A 24,869-nucleotide genomic window follows, 5' to 3' on the forward strand; every position below is an offset into this window, starting at 1 on the left:
TGTATAAGTGTCGGTTAAAGTAATGATATGATGTTAAGACATGAGATAGTTGTGAAGAAATATGATTTTCGCTTAAGGGAGGTCATATTTTTTTGTAAACTTTTGGTGAAATTTTTTCCCTGTAAAATACTTTGTGGCAACCAAAACAGTAGAAAATAACTTACTTTATAGAAAACTTTTTTTTTTTTTTTTTTTTTTTACAAAATGGAGATATAGATCAGTGGCCGTGCTGAGCACGGGGTCAACGCTTTGGGTACTTGTTCAAGACTCAAACTTGGGGAAGACGCTTTCAACTTCTCACCTTCAAATACTCTACCGAAATTAATATAATAATCTATGCCCTAATAATTCTTAATATTAAGCCAACATTTAAGTTGGAAAAAAAAAGGTTAGTCCTTTCATATTTTTTATAATACTTTTGGTTGAGGTAATTAATCAATACTCAATGAGATATTGTGTCGTTCACCTTAATGTAGATGACCTTGTTAGTTGCTTGATAAGAAATCGAACTTGAACTATTGTGATTATAATATTATGGGAATTTTACATAGTGTAGAAAACATATAAGAGATATTTATATTTAGTAACTACATTTTAGCTTAATTACATCTAGTAGCTAAATGTTATATGTCAATTACACAAGGTAACTAATTCAAAACGCATCTCCCTCTTATTCCATTGTATCAATCTTTTCCCTCAACCCCCTGTCTCTCTTCTCCCTCAACCCATCTCCTCTAATATTACATCTAACCCTAAGCAAAAATCAAATTACGGTATTCTGTTGGAATTACAGAAACATTGGACAAAGAAGAAGTATTATAAGACCAGATCTCCATTATTGAAGAAGAAGTATTATTGAAGAAGAAAAATCTGAAGTCTTGAACTGCTGGTCTTCATTTTCCTGCGGACAAAACAAGAGTACAAAGCATCAATAAAACATTGACACGTGGAAAATAAGAGCACGTGATTTACCCAGATGAAATAAAAAAAAGGCACATGACTTGCACGGTGTGGTATTGTGGAATTCTCTAGAAATTGGACTGAGATGCAAATATTCAACTGTTATGGAGGCTGATGTAAATATTCTATGTAAATATTTTATTTTAGTTTTTGCAATTATTTTATTCAGTTGTAATTATTAGTTTGTTAGGGCTGAACCAGTAGAATAGTGACAGCTAGCAGTTTGTTACACAGCAGATTCCTGTACACTGTTATAAATAGTTGTGATGTAAATATGAAGAACAACCAAGAAATTCAGCACAATCTCTTTATTTATTTTTGCAATATGGTATCAGAGCTTTTGATCTGAATCTCTCTGTTTTATTTCATTTTTTTTCCCTTCTTGTTTAATTTTATCTAGTTCATATCTGTTACAATGGCAGAAAATGCTAATGCTGCTGTTGGGACCAAAGTTCCCAATTTAGCTGCTGAAAGCACACAGAATGAACTCATTGATTCCTCTCATCCATTCTTTATTTCACCATCTGATTCTCCTGGCACACTGTTAACCAATACAGTGTTTGATGGCAGGAGTTTTGGTGGATGGAAAAGAGGAATGTGGATAGCCTTAACAGCAAAAAACAAATCTGGTTTTGTTGATGGATCTGCCCGAGAACCAAGTGCAGGAACTGATCTGCACAGAGCTTGGTCTAGGGCCAACAACATGGTCATTTCTTAGTTATTAAACTCTTTGTCTAGGGAAATTTCAGAAAGTGTTTTATACTATTCTACTTCTAAAGATATCTGGGAAGAATTTGAGGCAAGATTTGGCCAAAGCTCAGGTGCTAGGCTTTTTCAACTCCAAAAGGAATTCAGTGACCTTACTCAAGGTGCATCTGATATTGCAACCTATTTTACCAAGATGAAACGACTCTGGGATGAGTTGGATACCTTGGATTCTTTTTCACCATGTCTTTGTCAATGTTCATGTGGAGCAAAAGAAAAGAATGTCAAGTTTAAGCAAAGATGAAAGGTTACTTAAATTTCTAATGGGCTTAAATGATACTTACTGTGGTGCAAGAGGAAACATTTTAATGATTTCACCTCTACCTACTGTATCAAATGCTTATGCACTTTTGATTCAAGAAGAAAAACAAAGGGAAGTCCAGAACACACCAAAATATCCAGGGGAATCTTCCTCTTTTATTGCTACAAATACAAGTAATGGACAGAGAACTTTCTCTACTGACTTTAGGGGACAAAGGACTGGTTACGATAACAAAAAATCTTCTCTTATTTGCAAATATTGCAAGAAAACTGGACACTTGATTGATAAATGCTATAAGCTACATGGTTTTCCCCCTAATTTCAAGTTCACCAAGCAAAAGAATTTTCAGAACAATGCTCAAGGAAATGCAGTTTCAACAAATGATTATGGAGAGATCTTTAAAGACACAGAGGAGCAAGGAAAATTGCTTTCCAATGAGCAGCTTGCCCAGGTGATGCAGATGTTACAACATATAAACAAAAGTGAACAAGTTTCTGTTTCTGAGGCCACAGCATCTGCAAACTGTGCTGGTATAAATTTCAGTCCTAGTCCATTTTCTTTAAGTTCTAAAGTCAATCAGAAATTTTTTTCTAGACACACCTGGATCATAGACTCAGGTGCAAGTGACCACATGAGCTATAACAAGGATTTCTTTTTTAATCTTACACCTCTACCAAACCTATCTCTGTTAAGTTGCCAAACTCTCAACATGTTAAAGTGTCTTACTCAGGTTCAATAAAGTTGTTCTCTAATTTTGTTATACATAATGTCCTTTTTGTTCCAAGTTTCCACTTCAATCTTTTATTTGTGTATAAGTTGTGTAAACAGTTTTTTAAATTTCTTTTATTCACCACTGCTCATTGTTTTATGCAGGGCCCTTCAATGAAGAGCCCAATTCTGCTTGGTGAGAGTCAAAATGGACTTTATATTCTCAAAGATAGGATTCCAACAGCTTCTGCCTATGCCAGCCTGACTTCTAGTACTAGTTTTCATTCCAAGAAGAATGTTTCACCCAAAGTTTGTAGTATTCCTAGCTCTAGTTTCCATTCAATGAAGGATATTTCATCCAATGTTTCTTGTTATTCTGCTTGTAATGCACAAAGCCAGTTATGGCATGTAAGGTTGGGCCATATGCCTCTTTTAAATATGAGAAATATCAATGGAATCCCTTTCAATTTATGTTCACAATTCTCTGTTCCTTGTTATGTTTGTCCTTTGGCTAGACAACACAAACTTTCTTTTCCTAACAGTCATATTTCTACTAAACAACCTTTTGATTTAATTCACATTGATACTTGGGGACCCTATAAGACTCCTACCTATGATGGATATAAATATTTCCTTACCATAGTAGATGACTTTACAAGAGGAACTTGGACTTTCTTATTATCCACTAAAAGCAATGCTTTTCCCATTCTTAAAAGTTTTTTGGCAATGACAGAAAGGCAGTTCAATAAAAGGGTCAAGATCATTAGGTCTGATAATGCATGGGAGCTAGGATCCAGTTTTGAAAGTTCTAGTTTTCTTTCTTCTCAAGGAATTTTACATCAAACCTCATATGTATCCACTCCACAACAAAATGGTGTTGTGGAGAGGAAACACAAGCATCTCCTAGAAGTTTGTAGAGCTTTACTTTTCCAATCAAATTTGCCTCATAAGTTTTGGGGGGATGCACTCATGACTGCAACTTATATTATTAGCAGATGTCCTACTAAAGTATTGTCTTTTAAAACACCTTATGAAAAGCTTTTTGGTGTCTGCCCCACTTACTCTCATATGAAATGTTTTGGGTGTTTTGCTTTTACCTCTACTCTTTCACAAGGCAGAAATAAATTGGCTCCTAGGGCAGAACCATGCATTTTCCTTGGGTATCCTTTTGGGAAGAAAGGATACAAGATGTATAGCCTCAAAACCAACAAGTTTATTATGTCTAGGAATGTGATTTTCTATGAATCAATTTTTCCATTTTCCTCTAATCCTATCACAGTGCCTACTTTTCCTTTAGATGATCCTAATGAACCTCTAGCTCATGAACAACCTGAAAGTTCTGTACCTTTTTTCACTACTGCAGATGATACTAATCTATCTCCACCTGCTGCAACTGATCCTCCTCCTTCTCCTTCTCCCTCTCCTCCTAGTCCCACGCATTCTACTAGTCCTGCAAACACTGATTCTCATGGTCCTATGGTTCCTCCTACACCACCCACACCTATTCTGAATCCTACTACTCTTAGAAGGTCAACCAGGTCAGTCAAAACACCAGCTTACTTGAAAGATTATGTGTGTGACAGTATTCACCCCTCTAATGTCTCAGAATCTTGTTTCACCTCATCTCTAGAAGTGTCTCCTATTGCTTTTTCTGCTTTGTCTACCTCAAACCAATCCTACATTAATTCTTTGTCACATATTCAAGAACCTACCACCTTTTCCCAGGTTGTTTTATATCCAGGTTGGCAGGATGCTATGACTAAGGAACTAGAAGCTTTGATCACTAATGACACTTGGGAAGTTGTCTCTTTACCACCTGGGAAAAAGGCTTTGCCCACAAAATGGGTTTACAAAGTGAAATTGAACTCCAATGGTACTGTGGAAAGACTCAAGGCTCGGTTAGTTGTCAGAGGTGATATACAAAAGGAAGGCATAGATTTCACTGAAACTTTCAGTCCTGTTGTTAAGATAACAACTATCAGATGTGTTCTAGCATTGGCAGTTAAGAAAGGTTGGGGTCTTTTCCAGTTGGACGTAAAATATGCGTTTTTACATGGGGAATTGGACGAAGAAGTGTATATGCAATTTCCAGCTGGTTTGAAAGTTGTTGATCCTACTCAAGTTTGTCGACTTAAGAAATCGTTATACGGCTTAAAACAGGCATCGCGAAAATGGTATGCACGTTTAACTGCAGCTTTGAAGTTCAAAGGTTTTACACATTCATTGAATGATTATTCATTGTTCTACAAAGTGAACAATTCTTCTATTTCAATTTTAGCGGTTTATGTGGATGATATACTACTTACAGGAAACAACAAAGCAGAACTTGATGAGTTAAAATCATTCTTAGACTCAAAATTTAGAATCAAAGACTTGGGTGACTTACATTTTTTCTTGGGAATTGAGATCATTCGCGAGCCACAGGGACTAATCCTCAATCAACGCAAATTTTTACTTGAACTTTTTTCCGAATACAACTGTCTCGGTTTGAAACCAGTTTCATCCCCTTTAGACCCTTACCACAAGTTACAACAGACATGGGTGACCCTCTTTCTGATGTTACTGCTTACCGGAGGTTAATATGACAACTCAATTTTCTTACTCATACCCGTCCCGACATCTCATTTTCCGTTCAACACCTTAGCCAGTATATGCAAAACCCTCACAAAGCTCATCTTAACGCTACTCACCATGTTCTCCGGTACCTTCTCAACGACCCAGGTCTAGGCATCTTCTTAAATTCTTCACCTTCTCTCTCTTTACTCGCCTTTTGCGACTCTGACTGGGCTACTTGCCCGGACTCACGCAGATCTATCAGTGGCTTTTATGTCACGCTCGGTGGATCTCCCATTTCTTGGAAGTCTAAAAAACAAACCTCCCTTTCCCTTTCCTCCGCCGAGGCGGAGTATCGATCCATGCGACGAGTAGTAGCAGAACTCACATGGCTTGTTCGTCTCTTCTCCGATCTAGATCTACCCATTTCTCTTCCAATTTCTCTTTTTTTCGATAGTCAGGCGGCGATACATATCGCTAAAAATCTCGTCTTTCATGAACGGACGAAGCACGTCGATCTTGACTGCAACTTCGTCCGTCAACAGTATCTCAATGGCTTGATCTCACTCTCTTTTCTTCCATCTTCGTCTCAACCAGCCGATCTTTTTACGAAGCCTTTACCCGCTTCTTCTCATCGATTCTTGTTAAGCAAATTGGGGGTTTGTTCCTCCCCCTCCAATTTGAAGGGGGAGGGGGGGGGGGGGGGGGGTTGGAATTACAAAAACATTGGACAAAGAAGAAGTATTATAAGACCAGATCTCCATTATTGAAGAAGAAGTATTATTGAAGAAGAAAAATCTGAAGTCTTGAAGTCTTGAACTGCTGGTCTTCATTTTCCTGCGGACAAAACAAGAGTACAAAGCATCAATAAAACATTGACACATGGAAAATAAGAGCACATGATTTACACAGATGAAATAAAAAAAAAAGGCACATGACTTGCACGGTGTGGTATTGTGGAATTCTTTAGAAATTGGACTGAGATGCAAATATTCAACTGTTATGGAGGCTGATGTAAATATTCTATGTAAATATTTTATTTTAGTTTTTGCAATTATTTTATTTAGTTGTAATTATTAGTTTGTTAGGGCTGAACCAGTAGAATAGTGACAGCTAGCAGTTTGTTACACAGCAGATTCCTGTACACTGTTATAAATAGCTGTGATGTAAATATGAAGAACAACCAAGAAATTCAGCACAATCTTTTTATTTATTTTTGCAATATATTCCTGGTTCATTTGATCAATTGGTTCGGAATTCGTGATAATCATCATAACACTACCGATAATTGATCTGTTTCGATTATGATAAAAGGCATTTAACATGACATTTTAACGATTTAATATTATAGAAACAAATTTTAGTAGGCAGAAATTTCATTTGAACTATGGTTATACAAAATTCAGTTTCAGTTTTCAACTGCGGAAAGAATTCTAAAATAACCAAAACCTTGTAACTATTGAAATAATGTCGATTCTCCAAATCTAACGGTTAGAATTACGACGTCACTAAAAAAACAAAATTTGTCCCTCTTAACCAAAGTTCATAAACTAAAGTATCTTCTCAAACTTATCAACTCTTTGACCAAACACTGCAATTATCTAACAAACAAGTTGAAAGTAGATATGCCACATTAAAGGATCACAAGAAACCCACAACTTTTCATTGAGAATTAGGAAAGATGAAGTTTCTCCCTGCACAGTTCAATGCGGCTATCAACCTTAGCATAATATGTCGTGCGCCAATTCCTACTAAGAATAAGAGGAGCAATGACACTCCAAAATCCCACAACATAAGCAACAGCAATGCATGAGAAGAAAAACAAGTCACTCTCACCAATTCCTTGCTCCTCTTCTTCTTCATGCTGCTGAGGCGGCCTGGAGAAAACACAATCATTTTCCAATGGTGGTCCACAGAGTTCCTTGTTACCTCTGTAACTAGATGCTGCAAAGGTGACAAATTTGTTCTCGAACGGGATTCTTCCAGATAGATGATTGAAAGCCAAATTTAAAGTTGAAAGGGAATCAAGTTGAGCCATCTGATGAGGGATTTTTCCTATCAGATGGTTATAAGAAAGATCCAAACTCTCCAGTTTCTTTAAGTTCATGAAAGATTCTGGAATATGACCAGATAGGATGTTGTAGGAGAGGTTTAATGAATGGAGGGCTACGAGTTCTCCTAGTTGCGATGGAATTTTACGGGTAAAACGGTTCATAGATAGATCAAGTGTGGTCATTTGAGAAAGAGGAATGCCTTCGTAAGAGAGTGCATTGCCCTTGGTTGTTAAAGGAACTTTGACCCTGTAGTTAGTATATGACGGAGATAACCACATAAAGGCTGGAAGTAGAACTACAGATTCCTTTTTCCACCCGGTTATGTTACTAAGGCAAGAAGGTAAAACCCCAGAGAGTAAATTTGCAGACATGTCCAAAATATGAAGCTTTTGCATCTGGCATAAAGATACTGGAATAATCCCATGAAATCGGTTTCTTGCCAAGAGAAGCATGACCAGATTTGGAAACAGAGGAAAATAATCTGGAATAACGCCTGACAAATAATTTCCACTAATGTCCATGACCTTCAGAAGAGGAAGGTTAAGCAAAGCAACAGGGAGGACTCCAGTAAATCCATCATTTTGAAGATGCAAGTATGCAAGATTTGACATATTTGAGAAATGGGGCATAACCTCCCCATGAAAATCATTGTTTGAAAGAACTAAATGTGCCAATGAAGTGTTATTCTGCCTTAAAGTTGGGAGGAAGTTTTCCCAGAAGGAAGTTGTCAGAAAGGTCTAGGACCTCTAACTTTAGCAGATTGTCAAAAGTAGGGAGGGTGCCTTCGATGGCGTTATTTGACAGGTTAAGATAGAATAAGTCTGGAAATAATCTCAGCACGTTAGTGGGAAGTGTACTGCCCAAGCAATTATCTGATACATCGAGCATCAGAATACTTGATGCTAGAAACTGAGAAGACGCGGGAATTCCACCATGCAAACGGTTGCCTCTCAAAGACAACATAAGAAGTGAATTATTATACAATAACCAAGACGGAACGTTTCCTTGAAGGGCATTATAGGACAAAGACAGGGACTTCAACTTGTGTTGTTTGGAGATGAACGTAGGAATTACATGGCCATAGTTCTGGTTTAGTCTAGTATTTCGTAGGTCGAGGGACACAAGTTGAAAAGCTGGAACCCAAGATGGAGTTTCAGTAACAACTTCAAACTCATTATTTGTAAGATCAATGGCTTCAAGGTTGGAGAGGTTAGCAAATGATGCAAACAAGAGAAGTCCATCAAACCTATTATCTGAAAGACGAAGGGTCTCGAGCAAAGTCAGGTTGCTGAATATGGAAGAAGAAACAGTCCCCTCAAAATGATTGAAAGAAAGATCTAAAGAAACCAAGGAAGTCAGTCCACCAAGGCATGGATCAAGTCCACCTTGTATAAGGTTATCCTGAAGATTTAACACCTGCAGGTTCCTAAGTTTACAGATTACTGAAAAGCATCACAAGTAGTTAATATCCAAAGAAATTTTAACATTGCTATGCAAAACCTATATGAAGCTTCTGGCTTAAATTCTCGCATGACAAAATTTATTTCAGCAACTCACCAAATAAAGTGTGAAGGCACCCAAGGGTGTGGCCTAGTGGTCAATGAAATGGGTTGGGAATCATGAGGTCTCGGGTTCATATCCTAGCAGAGACAAAAATATTAGGTGACTTCTTCCCATATGTTTTAGCGTTGGTGGATAGAGTTAACAAGTAGCTGTTGCTGGTGGGAGGTGGCGGGTATCCCATGGAATTAGTAGAGGTGCAAGCAACCTGGCCCAGACACCAAAGTTATTTAAAAAAAAAAAAAAACTATTATTGATCATTTGAATTGTTTTTGCTCTTTTTTCTTTTTCAGGAGGTGGGGGCTGAGCACTAGAAAAAAGAGGTCAGTTTCCAACTTAAGAATTAGTTTTTTACCTTCAAAACTATTTATCAGGAAAATGAACCAGAATTGAAGATATTATCCACCATAAAATTATTACAGAAAACAAATACTGTTTTCAGCACCCAATTTTGATGTAACATGATCAGTAAAACTAAAGATGCATAATGTTCATTCTACAATCTGGAAAGACAATAAGTCAGCAACCCAGCTTTATTAGACAAATCACATACTAAATTACAAATGCTCTTTGCACGAAAGACAGCAAAAATACAATATGAAATGAACAAGCAAAAGAGGTTCTACAGAGTAAAATGTCCAACTATTAGGCTTTTGAAATCCAATAGATGCCCATAACCAGATTCAGAAAGGCTGACTTGAATATCAAGGGCAAACAAAGTGGAAACTCTGTCAAAGATTTTTTTTTTTTTTTAAATCCAAGAAAGCTCACGATATCTTATCAAGGACTCCATCCTATGATCATAAAATTAAGAGAACCATGTCTTACGCATAGCATATATAGACATTAATCGGAGATACATTCTCAGTGACTTCGATTTCAAAATTGAACTGATAGCTACAAGAAATTGAAAAAAAAAAAAAAAAACTCAGAGCATCAGCATTACCTGAAAAGAAACCAGGAAAACCCCTGATATTGTTATGTGAAATATCCAGACTTCCAAGCACTGAGTGCTTTTCAAAGAGGCAGGTCGGTATGCTTCCATCCTCAAGAAAATTATCACTCAGACCCAACCTTTTGAGATTCCGCAGTCTACATAAAGCTGCAAGAAATATATGAAGCAACAAAAGGGTTGTTTTTTGTCAAGTTCATTAATCAGAATAAAAATTGAGTTTCGTGTTCATAGGAACAACCTGAAAACTCAACTCTAGGGAATTAATAGTTCATGCTTTTTATCTTATGCTGGCATGAAGATTGTTGGGGGAAGCTGGATAAACCTAAAGACTAGAACTTCATTCAAACCATGTCCTTTATCGAATAAAGCTCTTCAAACATCTATGGATGCAAAGTCACGGTTGGAATTAGCCAATTAAGAAAATAGTTCCTCTGTGCAATCTTCCCAGGAACATTTGTTTCATTTAGAGAACCTATTTTTAGATAATGAGAACCATATCATTGACTTCAACATTGTAGTCAGTTTATATGTGTATCATGCACACTCAACAGCAATGCTTTAACGACAGCATATAGACCGAGAAGATGGTAGCTGAGTAGAGCAGAAGAGAGGGTCCACCACCAATTAACAGTTTGTTCAGCTTGAGGCAACTAATAGTATATTGAAATACCAAATTGTAAAAGATGTCCTCGCATTAGGAAAATGAAAATAATAATGACAATTTGCAAAAGATTAGTGTATGTAAAAACAGAAAATTATCCAACTTTACCTGATAGAATGTGATGGGAATTCTTGAGGTTATTCCCAGACAAGTCAAGGCTTTCAAGGTATGAAAGATCATCAAACAGGCAATGTGGCATACTATCATCTGTAAGATTATTGTTGCTTAGATCTAATCTCTGCATATCCTTCAGTCCGCACAATGCTACATGAATTCATCAAACGAGCTATGTCAAAACCAAGGTAAGAACTTTGATGCACCATCTATGACTGATTAAACTTCCACAATAGAGAAAACAAACCTCTGAGCAGTGGCAAAGGGAAACTAGGATAAACCCCTGAAAGGTGCAGCTGTTCTAGAGATGCGAGGCTGCATACTTGAAAATGAGGCAGAGCATCCCCATTTAAAGGGTTGAAACTTAGATCCAATTCCTTCAGATTGCGCAATTTGCATAATGCTGCAAGTAAGAGTTGTTAAAAAGTAATACCCCAACATGCAAAGAAGTGAAGAAAGGAGATATAAGGGTCATGGGTGCAGAATCATTCCCCCAAAAAAAAAAAAAAAAAAAAAAAAAAAGGCAGCAAGTCTTAAAGCTCTAAGGATTCAAGGAAAGTATTCATTCTGTTCAACAGATATTGACAGCAGTAAGAGTTTGTACAAACTTTACTACTAAATACTGAGGGAGATAAGTTGTAGCACAAGCAGGTTTGATCAAATGAAACATGAAATACAGATAATGATAAAACAATTTGATCAAAAGAATACCTTCTGGCATGATCCAGTTACCAATAGCATTGCCAGATACATAGAGAGACTGGAGATGCGTGAAACGAGTCAACAAATTTGCATCAGGATACCATATTCCAAGTCCAAGTTGTCTTTTACTGGTAAGATAAATATCAAGAACGCGTGAACCATTATCCGTATCGCTGCCACAAAAAATACCAGCCCATGCACAATAGTCTTCTCCAATCCATTCACTGATTAAAGCAGAGCCATTGGGATAGTTAAGGGAGTCCCTCAGCTCTAAAAGTGCCCTCCTTTCCTCTTCCACTAATTTACTATTGCAACTCATGAAATTCAAGCACATCAGGATCCAGCATGTCATTAGAAAATTAAGCATCGGACACAACACCCCAGCCATAGTACTGCTGATAAATTTCTATTCAGGCGTGAGTCACTGGCTAATGACTTTTATTACAAGAGCTTTTGCATACGCACAGCTACGAGTCAACACCAAATTAGAAATTTTAAGTTGCCTTAAGATCATAGACCACTGGTAATTCATCAGTAAATGAGCATTAGCTGTTTCCCATGATGTAACATATCTTGTGTGAAATACTGACCTTTTCATTTAGGCTTTTCTTAGATATGCCAAGTCAAGCAGGTCCACCCTGACCTTGTCCAACAAATTTTGCCCCTTTGCCCAATCTTGATGCTGACTTCTAAATTTCCTATACTCGTCATCTTTATTTTTTATATCTGTATGCTCCTAGCAGCTCAGATATTGGATAACTTTGTCCATGAAAAAATTAGCACTATAGGTATTGGATAACTCTACCTACTAAGACTTGGACAGATCAAAAGAAATCAACTAGTGTGTCTTAACTTTGATGAATATTTGAACCATTGTCATAATTTTCATTCCATATGACTACTAGAACACACTCTTGGGTGCAATTATCATTCCCGTCACCTAAAAATCATGAACTCTAATATTGACGTAAATGGTAAAGTTGCTATCATGTGACCGGGAGGTCCTAGGGTCGAGCCATGGAAATAGTCTCTTGTAGAAATACAGGGTAAGGCTATGTACAATACACTCTTGTGGTCGGGCCCTTCCTTAGACCCCGCGCATTGCGGGAGCTTAGTGCACCGAGCTGCCCTTTTTCTAATATTGATCATGATCTTACAAAAGATTACCAAAACTATTAGTCTAAAGAAAATCAATAAGCTTGGCAGCCTGCAATTATTAGTAAATAATTAAGTAGATTGTGCCTACAGGCTCAAGTGTTCAATATATTAGTTGTTGGTTTGCCCTGATTATTTGTAATACTGAACATAAACTCTGAAGTTGAAACACAATGAACATAAATAAAAAGATAAAAATGCTCCAAATTTTGGTCATACATTTTCGTTTAATTTCAAAATTGTCTTTATATTGAACTGAGTGAACAAACTGGAATTTTTTTCAATGCCAACTTTTTCTTTTCTAGTTAAAATAACAAAACAAAAACAAAGTGCTGGCAGTTCAAAGACGGAATTCAAACGGTCAAGTGCCTCTCGAGAAGAAGCAAATTTGGGCTGAACTTTTTGGGCATCCTTCAAGCCTTTTGGGCCTCATCCTTCAAGCCCTTTTTCTCATAACAATCACCCAACAAACAAAATGCCTTGACATTATCTCCCTTCAACCCAACAACCTGTCAAATCCTCAATCGCTGAGTCAACTTGTCCACGTCGACTCGCTGCGAGTCTCAACTCAGCTCGCTTAAACAACGCGTCAGCTCTCTCCGACTCAGACAATGACTTCACGACGAGCGGTGAAAGTGCCACGTCGATTGAATCAAGAGCCGACGTCTTAAAACCCTGTAGATAGGGGTGGCAAAATCCATCCATAAAATCATAAATGATTCGCTTGTTTTATTAACTCAGTCCACTTTTGTAAACAACCAATTTAAAAAAAAAAAAAAAAATTATGCAATGCAAATTATTTTTAATATATCAAATCAAACGGTGGATAAGAAATAATCTCAACATAACTAATGTCAGTATACTAATCTCGATATTACTAACACCAGCATTACTAATACATCTATTCAACATTATTCTTATACACCCTACCAAACAATCCTCAAGACTCGGAATTCAAGCGATCAAGTGCCTCTCTCGCAGGAGCAAAATTGGGCTGAACATTTTGGGCTTCCTGATAAGCCTTTTGGGCCTCATCCTTCAAGCCCTTTTTCTCATAACAATCACCCAACAAACAAAATGCCTTGACGTTATCCCCCTTCAACTTAACAGACAGTGCCAAATCCTCAATCACTGAGTCAACCTGTCCGCGTCGACTCACCGCGAGTCTCAACTCAGCTCGCTTAAACAACGCGTCAGCTCTCTCCGGCTCTGATAATGACTTCACGGCAAGCGGCGATAGTGCCACGTCGATGGAATCAAGTGCCGACGTCTTGAATCCCTGTCAATAAGGGCGGTAAAATTAGCTCACAAAATCAAAAATATGTCCAACCTGTTTAAATTTGGGTGGTTTTCGTTTATTTTATTAACTCAGATCATTTTGACCCGTTTAATTTAAACTATTTAAAAATTGAGTTGATATGCCATCCAGATGGACCGAACTTTGTCTAAATATTTTAAATTGATAAATTTTTATATGGCATGTTATATACAAACATAATATAAGAGGAAAAAAGTTTTATTAGGTAATCATAATCAAACAAATTATAAGAAAATAAAAAGAAACTTAGCAAACTGTCCTTTGGCCATCTTGTTTTTCAAACATGGCCGAAGTATAGACAGCCTATAGTAGTGCATAGGTATGTATTATATGTATACTTAATATAGACTATACATTTTTTCTATCTATACACGGTACATATTTTATAAACTAGATGAACGAATGATATTTGACTTGTAATTTTCCCGAAAAAACAAAAGAAATATAAAACTTAATAAACATTGGGCCGATTGGGTGAGGATCCGACTTATAGCCTAATTCAACGCAATTTGCATGATTGTCCTTATTCAGGGGTGGTCTTTAATATTTGCCCCTCAAATTGCCGATCTTTAATTTTTATCCTTCGCCTAAAAACGTCCAAGGTTTTGCGCCCGATTTAGTCAAAAAAGTTCACAAGACAAAATTTTATTGTAAAATTAGGTCTATTCGGACAAAAATTAACCTTAAGCAAATCTCTCTACCTTAAGATAAAGAGCCCGTTTGGATTGGTTTATAAGTTGCTAAATTCAACATTTTTGAGTGTTTGGCTGGCCAGCTTATAAGCCATTTTGTGCTTAAAATAAATCCAAAAAAAAAAATTAATCCTGTTTAACTTAACTTATCTAAAGCAACTTATAATTATTTTTTTTTAAGCTCATCCAAACAGGCTCAAAGTATGCTGAGGCAAATTCTGCCGTATAAGATAGACTTTTCGCATCTTGCCTTGTGAAATAATTTTTTAATTGAGCAGGGGTTTAAATTCAAAACTTCACATATTTTCGATCACTTTTTGAAGTGAAGTGCAAAAAGGTTAAAGACCAGCGCGCACAATCCCTGCAAATAAAATGAGTATATGAGCAGCAGCATACCTGTAAATCGAGAGCCAAAGCCTTGAGTATGTGAGCAGCAGCATCTTTAGGATCTAACGCTATCGCCAAATCAGCTTGTGCTTCAGCAGATTTGGCAAGTGAATCAGCAGCCGTTCGATCCTTAGCAGCTGTTGATTTAGCTTGAGAAAGAAGCTGAGCTCCTTTTACGAAATGGCGTTTCGCTTGCATATCGGCCCGGTTACGAAATCGAAGCTTCTTGAAGAATTTCTGGGGGATGTTGTACATGAAAAGGAACATGAAGATTGTTACGAGAATTAGGGTTGCTTGAAGTAGAAGATCACGCCACATGTTGTTGTCCGAGAAATCCATGGTTAATCGGTTTTTGGGTTTTCTTGAGGATTTGAGATTGGGTTTTGAGGTTATTGTTGCTGCTAGCTTTAGTTTTTATGAGTCCCATGGAAGTAAAAGTTTAGTTATTTAATGAATTGCAGGCCGGAGTTGTTTGTTAGGTGTAGTACTTTCTGCAATTAGTATTTGTACCTTTAGGCGTTTGGCCATAAAAGCCAAATATTTTTCATTTTGCAAATAATATTTGGTTGTTTGAAGGTATAGTGAAAAAGGTGAAAACATGACTTTATATGTTTTCTAAATTCTAAATACAATTTCAAGTTATATTTGAAATTTTCACGGTTAAACGTTGATTTCTAAAAAAAAATAAAAAAATAAAAAATTCTCATGGCCAAACCACTTAATATTTCTGTTTTCCTTTTTGATTTTTTTTTATTTCGTTTTCCATCCTATTTATTTGGCGTAGTCCGTTAATTCGTAGTTTATTGATTAGTTTCTGCCTTTCTGGCAAACTTTGAGATTGTTTGGTAGTGCATTCCCTATTTTTTTAAAAAAAAAGAAGGTATAAAGTAGAGAAAATTACAAAACTGGTACCTTATGTTTTGGATAGGTTTAAAGTAATCCTTTAAATGTATGAAAAAATTAGCTGTCGCTAAAAAAAAATGTATAAAAAAGTTGAAGTATAATTAGCCGTCCATTAAAAAGGATTGATAAGTGTAAAATATACACATGATATGTGCATATTGAATAGATATTTTTAACCAAACAGTCAAATTTATAATTGCCCTAAATATATCATAGTTTTGTTGCTTTACGTTAGTGAGAAATGCTTTGGTTCACTAGACGTCCCATCTTCACTTAATGACTCGACTAAACTTGAATTCACATGTATTAAAAAGAATCCCATTTTAAGTTATGTTGAGGATAAGGTGCTCAGCTGGGGAAACTTTATTTTCAAATGCCTATGCATGTCCAGTATATACTACTGAACACATGCAAGTACAATAAATTTTAGAACTTGTCATAGTAAACATATCAGTTTCGGGGTAATACCTTGTAATACATTCACAAGTATCAATGGATTATAAGCAGTCGATAAAAAAAATAAGACAAATTCCCAAGAAGACCATAAATAACTGAAACTTCTCTATATTATTATTATGGCGATTTTGCTACATCGTAAGAGTCTGGAGGACAGATTTTTCCAAGAATACTTTGCCCAAAATACTATTAGTACATAATTATAATTTCAGCCTCAAATTATTGCACATTTGCAAGGGGATAATTGGCTGACATAGTTGAGGGTTCTTGCAAGAAACTAAACAGCTTTAGAGATGCCTCTATCTAACTGGAACTAAGAGAGGCTTGTTTATCATTCAAAATGTTAGATAGCCAATATTTTTGCAGTTGTTGGGCAACTTTTGCGGACTAATTTGTCAGCATCAAGTAATTATATATCTACGAACTAGGATGAATTATTTTTCTCCGAGACAAGTGGAGAGTATCTAAGTCTTCATTGTTCCTCCCATCTGAATCAACTGTAGTGGAGACTTTAGTAGTTTCTTTAATGTATCCACAATGCTAGCAAAGGATGGGCGTTGTGCCGGGTCACTGCGATAAAACGTGATATTGTGAGAAATAAAGAGCATTCTTTAACATGATTGACAACACAATTTGACTAGTGGAGAGATGAAACAAAATAGGACACTGATGCTGATGCTTTTATCCTACATATCTTAAGGCCTTTAGTATGAAATTTTTATCCTGCACCGGATACTGTTCTTTCAAGCCGAGAGTCTACTGGAAACAGCCTCTCTACCTCACAAAGGTAGGGGTAAGGTCTGCGTACATCCTACCCTCCCCACACACAAGTGGGATCACACTGGGAATGTTGTCGTTTAGTAGGAAATGTTTACTTACTCATTCCAGCAGGCTTCCATGAGAGATGCCAACTTTGGAGAAGTGTCCTGTGGAATAGTGAGCCTCCTGTTCTGGAAAGCAACAGCACCAACTACCTGAAAGTTTACAAGTAACATGTCAAATACATCGTGTTATTTGATATCTCAATACACGTGATTCTATCACGGGGATGAAAGACCTAAGGACAAGTCCTGGAGTAAAAAAGGGTGGGGGCAGTAGCGAAGAAGTAAACCTGTGCAGGCCCCAGTCCATTCCAAGGTTGTTGCAAGGTCACAAGCTCCCATAATATTACGCCAAAGCTGTAGACGTCTGACTTCTCATTTGAGGGCTCCCCGCGAAGAAATTCCGGGGCCATCCATTCAGGCTGAAATAAAAAGCAAGAGAGTTACAGGCTGATTAAAGGACGTACAAGAAGTTTCTCAACCTGCAGGATGTGGAGTTCAAAAAAGATGACTTTGTACTGGTGGCATGGGAAGTAGTACACTGTTGGTGACAGATATGTTCATCCAGCAAAAGGCGCAAAAATTAGACTAATTGTAATTTCATGAACTATAGAAAGCAACTGATTCTGATGATATAAAAGATAGTTTGTGTGTGCTGGAAGGTAACTTACAGTTCCAGCAACTGATTTTGATGATATGAACGTATTAGCTTTAAATCTTGACAGACCAAAATCACACACCTGGAAGAAACAGTTCAGAATATCAGAACTGCAAAATTCACCTTTAAACTCGAAGGTAAGTAGGCAAGACTTTACCTTTACATTCCAATTTTTATCAACCAACAGGTTAGGAGATTTCAGATCCCAATGCACAATGGGTGGGCTCAGACAATGAAGATAATTGATACCCTTGGCCTGTATTTCAAGCGAATAAGAAACTTTTCTAGGTGGAAGCCTCAAAAACATGCAGCAGATAAAATGTGAAATTGGCACAAACCACATCCAAAGCCATACGGATACGTCTCCTCTGGTCCAACAATTCCCCAGCAGCTGGCCTGTGTATCAGACGGTAGAGGCTTCCTCTGTCATCATAATCAAGGCACAGAACTTTAGGCCACTCAAGTACTTGAAGTTAGAAAGGAAGAATGTTATGCGGCCACTAAAACACAAGTTACCTAGGCAAATATTCAGTCACTATAGATAGATGAGGCCGTTTGGTAACAGCCCCCATGAACAACACCACATTTGGATGACGGACGCGCTTCATAATTGAAACCTTCAGGAAAACATGTATTTTGAGTTACCATCCAACAATAGATACCAATGCAAGAATGTGAATATAATGACCAAAATGACAATTAAACTGAGGATAAGGTGAAAGACTGCAGGTATCACTCTATCCAATACAGGGGAACCCTCTTTTCACAAAATCCATGAACTAGATTTAAGAATTTCACAAACATATCTATGAATCTAACTCACAAGACAGAACTGAAACTAGGTTGCAAAATGGCAAGATAAACTACACAAACTACTACTACACCTCAATCCCAAGCTACTAGGGGTCGCGGATAGACTGTGTCGATTAAACTAACAAAAAAAGCACTATTTCTTTCTTTCGTTCTGCTTTTTGTGCTTACCCTCTCCATACAGGGGAAAACAAGAAGAGAAAAAAAAAATCAGCTGCAGAAAGTAGGCTTATCTTTATCCGAAACCTAAAACATTTTATCCAGCACAAAACAGTTCGACCAACTACTCTATCCTCTCACCTCCCTTAGAAACTCCTTTAACTGATCATCATGAAAATCCTGGACGGTTAGCAGCTTGACTGCAACATCCTGCAGTTGTAAGTACACACCTGATCAGTCAGAAAAAACAGGCACACTATTTCCTAAATTAAAAATACTTTCCACAAAATATCTTCTAAGAAATGTATGAAACTTCAACTTCATGCATTTGTTTCCTATACTTTTTCTCCTAGTAATACATTCTAGTTAAGATCCAAATATAGAAATTACAATGAAAGAGCATAGTGGACTACCTCATTCAGGCAATTTTAGTCAATAAAGAGATACCACTAGCATCACCAAGCAATGATCTCAAATTTATAATTTTATAATTTTTATTGACATGGAGTCATATGAATCTCCTACTTCAATGTGATTTACACCTTTGCCTTTACAATTAACATGACATCGTCCCTACATGCAGTCAATATAGGTACAAACATGCAAAAATGATTAGAATATCTTTAGATTTGCGTAGAATCTCGTAATCTGGTAAGTTATCTTGAATACTTTTGCCACAACACAAATAAATAATACTGACCGATCCATGCCATTCAGCACGATGTACTGTTCCAAATGAACCTGCATGAAAGAAGAGTAGCACATCAAGATACACTGATGTCAAACAGGGGTCCATAAATGACGGACAATTTCCAATCAGTAGATATATCGACAAAGACACACCAGCGCCAACACGTTCTTTTATATGTAATTCATCCCATGAGATCTCAAGCCAGTCCATTGCAAGAGAAGGCTCAAGGCTCAGATATCTTGCATTTGTTGCTGCCGGATATTTCTCATGATTCCCTGTTCTACCTCCAATATCCATTGCATCCATTTTACCTAATAAAGTTGCTTTTGGCGGTCTACCACGGTGCACCGGTGAGTTTTTGGACAGAACAACCTCCTTCTTGTAAGTCTGCCTGATAATAATTTTGTCTTCTCTAGATCTAGAATTCACATCTCCTGCTGTTTCAGCGGTAACAAGAACATCACAGGGTTCTAATTCCAAAGCTTGATAAGGGTGATATAGTGAATCATTTGGCAATTTTGGCATATCACTGACAACAATTTCCTCCAGTTGTTTACTCTCAGCATGAGGGTCTGCAAGAATAGAAATTACAAATTTGTTTATTCTAACGGTGACAATGAAAAATCTGAACTTCAAAATCATCCAACTACTGATTCTAACAATTTAACCAAACGCATAAAACAAGCCCTTTGAATAAAGTCAAAAGAGAAATCCACGTAAGCCTTTTCCTGTGCTGCAAGCAAGACACTTTGTAGTAGAGACACAACATATTTAGTGAGCCGTATGGGAAGGCTAATTATCTATCCTCTCTGATATACACAGTTTCATCTTCAACCAGTGACATTCCTTTTTTTTTTTTTTCCTCTATCAATAGGAGCATCAATTAAAAGCTACAGGGGTATGCAAACAATAGCACACCTGTAGGCAAAGCATTTTCTGGAAGAGCAAATGTGTCATTGGAATGCGGTAACTGATTACTTATATCATTATCCATGTAAGGTTGTTGAAATTCCTTCAGATGAGATACTTGAAGTGGTGAAGGAACAGGAGACAATACACCTCCATTGATAGAGGAATCTGGACCATGTACGTTTCCAGGATCCCCGACAAGATCAACCACAAATTCTCTGATACAATATAGACAGAAGTCAATAAGAACGAATTAATAATGAACATCACGCTGACCAGTGTTTAAAACAAGTATAAAATCTCCTGATCAATTGGACTTGGGCCTTTCCAAATGTGTCAGACCTTACAAAATATTATAATGCAAAATCAAAGCAGCAAAGCTCCACTGCTTTAATCTTAGTATACTCATGAAAGCACAATTTAAGATGGTGAAAAAAATGTCAAGTATGAAGTTGATAACCAATAACGAGGTCTCAACACTATATGAGATCAAATTTTTGGAGATACATTGCTTCACTTTTGAGACAAAAACCAAGTCTGCTAAGGAAAAAATACTTCTTGATGGTAGAGGAGATACTTTGATTCAAGAGATAGTGGATAAGATGTTTTACCTTGAAAAACTTCTGTCATCCTCAATTTTCACCAGACAAGAAGATCGATGATCTGCGACACAATACTTGCAACCTCGAGCAATCCTACAAGGCAAACCTACGTAATCCGCCAACTTCTGTATACCATAAAAATCACCAGTTAATTCGGTTTTCTAAAAGCTCCATTTCAATAATCAACTAATTAGAAGAAGAACGAATGAAAGAGTTAAATCTGGTTGTATCCTAAATGTGGTTTGCCACATTAAATTTACAAGAATATATTACACCATAAATTCATCAAAAAGGAACAATTGAGATCACCCTCCAAAATCACAAACTTGAAACACCTCCTTGTATGGCATAGTCCATATTGTACTATAGCTAGCTCCTTTCCAGTCAATTCGAGTAATTCATTCGACCCCTAATTTTTTTAAAAAAAAAAATCATCTTATATGTAGTACATTAGCCAATACTTCCCCGATTCCGGACCGAATAACAGTTTTCAATATGTTGTCTTTCTATATTTCTCCTACTATACCATCCAATTACCATGTATAAATGATAGTATTACTGAGTGATATCTGGTTTGCTACTTTAATATGAGAATGTAACTGTAGGTGACAGAGAACCTTCAAAACAATGCACAGATAAATTTAAACCATGAAAAGCTGCTATATATATGACTATCAGCCACCGGGAGGGTGGGGAGGGGGGAAGTAATTTTGAGATAGATCTAATAGCAAACCATGTGAAGAAGCCGAATGAGAGTTCGAACATATGATAAAGAGGAAAAAGAGATCTCTCATTAACCTTGAACAAAATAGCTCTGTGCCTGCAAAGTCCTGAGGAGAAACTGCCGATTGGTAGCACAATGCACTTCTGCAGATCTTTTAATCTCTTGCTAACAACTTCCCACCTCTGATGAAGATCACCTTGCTCCACCGGAAAAGAGCCCCTTAATTTTCAAGGAACTCAGTTTCATGCAGAAGAAAATGAAGTCCAAAAGAGCATACTTTAAAGAAAATCAATACGTACCCCATATAAACCGCCACAAGCTTGCCAAGTTTTTCTGCCAAGACTAACGCATTCTCAGCAGCAAAGTAAATTTCTTGAGCTTTATCTTCTAATTCCCTGAGCCTTGAATCCCCACGCCTATCAATAAGAACAACCTCCATTGATGTGTCACTGGGCTCAATTCCTTTTAGGGCCATTAGAGATGGTATTTGTTTACCATCCTCCGTCTCATTACACATAACCCACAGATACGGATTCATTCCTAATATGTTATAAAACCCGTCCGATATCTTGTCAGAATAAGACAAGGAACCACTCACCTGAAATTTTCATAATCTTTAAGCATTAGCTAATTAAGAATCCGCAGGACAAAATGCCAAATAACAAATGCATACAGCTAAACTAACTGGAAAAAGAACTATCTCTACACCCCCCCCCCCCGGGGACCCCGCCAATAGGAATAACTACCAGGCATGCCACACTTTTCCCCCAGAAATAGTGTGCGTGTGTGAGGGAGAGAGTGAATGCTTACTGCTTAAAGATATGGCAAGCTTTTGGGTGGATTGCCCAAGTCTATAGACACACACCACCGGTCCATTCCGAACCAATATGGGACTCTAACCCACTTTAACACCTCTAGCTCATGAGGCGACTAGCTTTTGGGTGGATTGTCCAAGACTATAGAAGCACACCACCGATCTATTCCGAACCAATATGGGACTCTAACCCACTTTAACACCTCGTCACGCCCAACGCCTAGACCCAACTTGAGCATGTACCGGGAGCTCAAACAAGGATTGACCTGACTCTGATACCATGTAAAAATATGACATCTGAGTCTAACTCAACCCCAAAAGCTAGCTTATGAGGGGAGAATTTCCTAAGTTCATATAAGCACACCATCAATCAATTTCCCGACCCAACCAATGTGGGACTCTAACCCACTCTAACACAACTAAACTAACAGGAAACAGAACTATTTCCCCCCATAAGAATAATTACTAGGCATGCCTTGTTCCCCATAAATAAGTGTGTGTGTGTGTGTGTGAGAAGAGAGAGAAGGAGAAGAATGAGAAGGAGTCAGAGAGAGGATTATGTATACCCATAAACGATAAGACACAGTTTGAGCATCAGAAGATCCACCAAAGCCCTTGGTACTTTTACACTCGTGCAAAAGCATAGGCTCTCCAGAAGAACCAAGCGTTGCTTGCTCTACAAGTTTTTTAGCAAGCGTGAGTTGCAAGTAATAACTCTCCTTCGACTTCTGCATCAATGTATCTTCGCTATCAACAACTCTCTCCTCTTCCTTCGGCACCACCTCCTCCACTACTTCCCTTGTCGTCGACGTTTGCGTATCTTTAACCCCAGTACTCGGCCAGTTCCCATCCAATGTCGTACCTGAAAACAAACTACCTGCATAGCTAGTACTTCCCCAACTCGATAGCCTTTGTAACGATGTTTGTCTCTCAAAATTACAACTGTAATTGCTTCCGGAACTGGATAACCTTCGCAGTGACGATTTTCGATCAAATGTCTTCCCCTGTTGTTGCTTCTGCTCCGGCTCCGCCACGTGACAGCGATCAGCCACGTGGCAATGATGATCAACCAGTTCATGTACTGGTACAGCTTCAGGAGGAACGGGTAGCAAAAGTTCATGTTCTTGATCATCCTGTGTATCACGATCATCCAATTTTTTGATCTTCACGTGATTCTGTATTGATGATTTTCCTTTCTTGTTTTTCTCAGAAAGCCAGTTTACAAAAGCGGCTAATTGCCTCCCGTGAATCTTATCGCGGCTTTTCCCGTACAAAAATGATGCATTATTATTAGTATTAGTGTCTTTCACACTACTTATGAGCGGTTTTGACGTGACAACATCGCTGTCCTTTGATGAAGAAGATTTTCCTGATGTAATTTGATCATCATCGTCGATCTTATTCTCGTGATTATCATTAACAAACTTTGCAGATGCATCGAACCCACGGTCAGGAAATTGCCTTGGAAAAAAGTAAGCCGTTCTATGAGGCATTATTTCACGTGAACAAAAATCTCACAAGAAAGTTTCACCGCACGCTTCACCTCCCTCTCTCTTGTAAACTTTTTTGCTGGTTTCTCAACTACTTTTCACCTTTAACGAAACCGACACCACCCAAAATCCGATCAACTGCAAATTTTTCACAACCTCTCAAGTTTCACCAAAAATAAAAAAAATAAAAAGACGATCAAGAAGAACAACCAAGAAAACACATTTTACTACTTTTCTCTTCAACTGTACGTCGTGACTGAAGACGAAACAGAACCGACAAACCCAGTTATTCTGCTAGCTTGTTCTTGTTGCATACCACAAACAAAAACTCACCACATGTGCAACAATATATATGGATATATACCTTCAGGAGAATCAATCAAAAAACTACAACTATATGAATGCTCTTTTTTTTTTCTCTCTTAAAGATAGAAAAAAGAAGAACTGATGAACTCTCTGCAAAAAGATTGGAAGAGAAGAGAGATAGCTGAGAATTAAATTGCTTTAACAAATGGGTTTTAGGCTTTGCAGAGAGAGAGAGAGAGAGAGAGAGATGAATGAGTTGTTATAAGGTAGTATTTTAAGCGTAGAGTAAAAGGACTATAATCGGGTGGGAAATTGAAAAACAAATGTATAAGTTGGAGAGGCTAACGTGCGCTAAGGGGGCATATTTTATAAAACGACCACGTCAGGGTTAAGAGTAACATGCAGTTGACACGTACGAAAAGTGACAGTGGGTGCGTAATGGTCACCAGGGCGCAAGTTAGAAAGCAGCAATGTCGTTAAGATAATTAAGAAATGGTGCCAATATGTTAGTCCTACTTGGAAGGTCTGGAGCCATGGACAACTGGCATTATAGGTGGAAAATCTTATTCCAATGTTTAGATTAATGACTCCGTTCCTCCGGTCCATTTTACTTGTCGTCTTTACTAAAGATAGATAATCCAAAATAATAATTATTTTATAAAATTAAATTAAAATAGTGT

General features: G+C 37.4%; 5 protein-coding genes across 6 annotated transcripts; all 5 read right to left on the reverse strand.

Moving 5' to 3' along the window:
- Positions 1 to 6,920: 6,920 nt before the first annotated feature.
- LOC132629035 (receptor-like protein 56) lies at positions 6,921 to 7,913 on the reverse strand. The gene has a single exon (XM_060344780.1). The coding sequence runs from the start codon at positions 7,911 to 7,913 to the stop codon at positions 6,921 to 6,923; it is 993 nt and encodes a 330-aa protein (XP_060200763.1).
- A 67-nt stretch (positions 7,914 to 7,980) lies between these two features.
- On the reverse strand, positions 7,981 to 9,325 carry LOC132629036 (receptor-like protein 15). The gene is made up of 2 exons (XM_060344781.1): positions 9,283 to 9,325; positions 7,981 to 8,744 (listed from the first exon to the last, which is right to left on the reverse strand). Exons 1-2 carry the CDS (start codon positions 9,323 to 9,325, stop codon positions 7,984 to 7,986), a joined length of 804 nt encoding a protein of 267 aa, XP_060200764.1. The 3' UTR covers positions 7,981 to 7,983.
- LOC132623029 (receptor-like protein 15) lies at positions 8,607 to 12,196 on the reverse strand. Its single transcript, XM_060337728.1, has 4 exons — positions 11,304 to 12,196; positions 10,840 to 10,995; positions 10,587 to 10,742; positions 8,607 to 9,964 (listed from the first exon to the last, which is right to left on the reverse strand). Exons 1-4 carry the CDS (start codon positions 11,680 to 11,682, stop codon positions 9,687 to 9,689), a joined length of 969 nt encoding a protein of 322 aa, XP_060193711.1. The 5' UTR covers positions 11,683 to 12,196; the 3' UTR covers positions 8,607 to 9,686.
- Positions 12,197 to 13,231: 1,035 nt separating this feature from the next.
- On the reverse strand, positions 13,232 to 15,387 carry LOC132627639 (uncharacterized). Its single transcript, XM_060343096.1, has 2 exons — positions 14,856 to 15,387; positions 13,232 to 13,728 (listed from the first exon to the last, which is right to left on the reverse strand). The coding sequence occupies exons 1-2, from the start codon at positions 15,183 to 15,185 to the stop codon at positions 13,390 to 13,392; spliced, it is 669 nt and encodes a 222-aa protein (XP_060199079.1). The 5' UTR covers positions 15,186 to 15,387; the 3' UTR covers positions 13,232 to 13,389.
- Positions 15,388 to 16,297: 910 nt separating this feature from the next.
- LOC132627640 (serine/threonine-protein kinase CTR1) lies at positions 16,298 to 24,458 on the reverse strand. Of its 2 annotated transcripts, XM_060343098.1 has the most exons (16): positions 24,115 to 24,458; positions 22,960 to 24,021; positions 21,879 to 22,177; positions 21,654 to 21,798; positions 20,865 to 20,980; positions 20,263 to 20,471; positions 19,497 to 19,916; positions 19,354 to 19,394; positions 18,795 to 18,863; positions 18,201 to 18,301; positions 18,023 to 18,107; positions 17,842 to 17,940; positions 17,698 to 17,766; positions 17,317 to 17,448; positions 17,085 to 17,179; positions 16,298 to 16,775 (listed from the first exon to the last, which is right to left on the reverse strand). In XM_060343098.1, the coding sequence occupies exons 2-16, from the start codon at positions 23,884 to 23,886 to the stop codon at positions 16,670 to 16,672; spliced, it is 2,913 nt and encodes a 970-aa protein (XP_060199081.1). In that variant the 5' UTR covers positions 23,887 to 24,021; positions 24,115 to 24,458; the 3' UTR covers positions 16,298 to 16,669. The 2 variants fall into 2 exon arrangements, with proteins under 2 accessions (XP_060199081.1, XP_060199080.1); XM_060343097.1 differs by having other exon boundaries at positions 22,960 to 24,458.
- Positions 24,459 to 24,869: the final 411 nt, after the last annotated feature.

Source organism: Lycium barbarum, chromosome 2 (genome assembly GCF_019175385.1).
Source record: "Lycium barbarum isolate Lr01 chromosome 2, ASM1917538v2, whole genome shotgun sequence".
NCBI lineage: Eukaryota > Viridiplantae > Streptophyta > Magnoliopsida > Solanales > Solanaceae > Lycium > Lycium barbarum.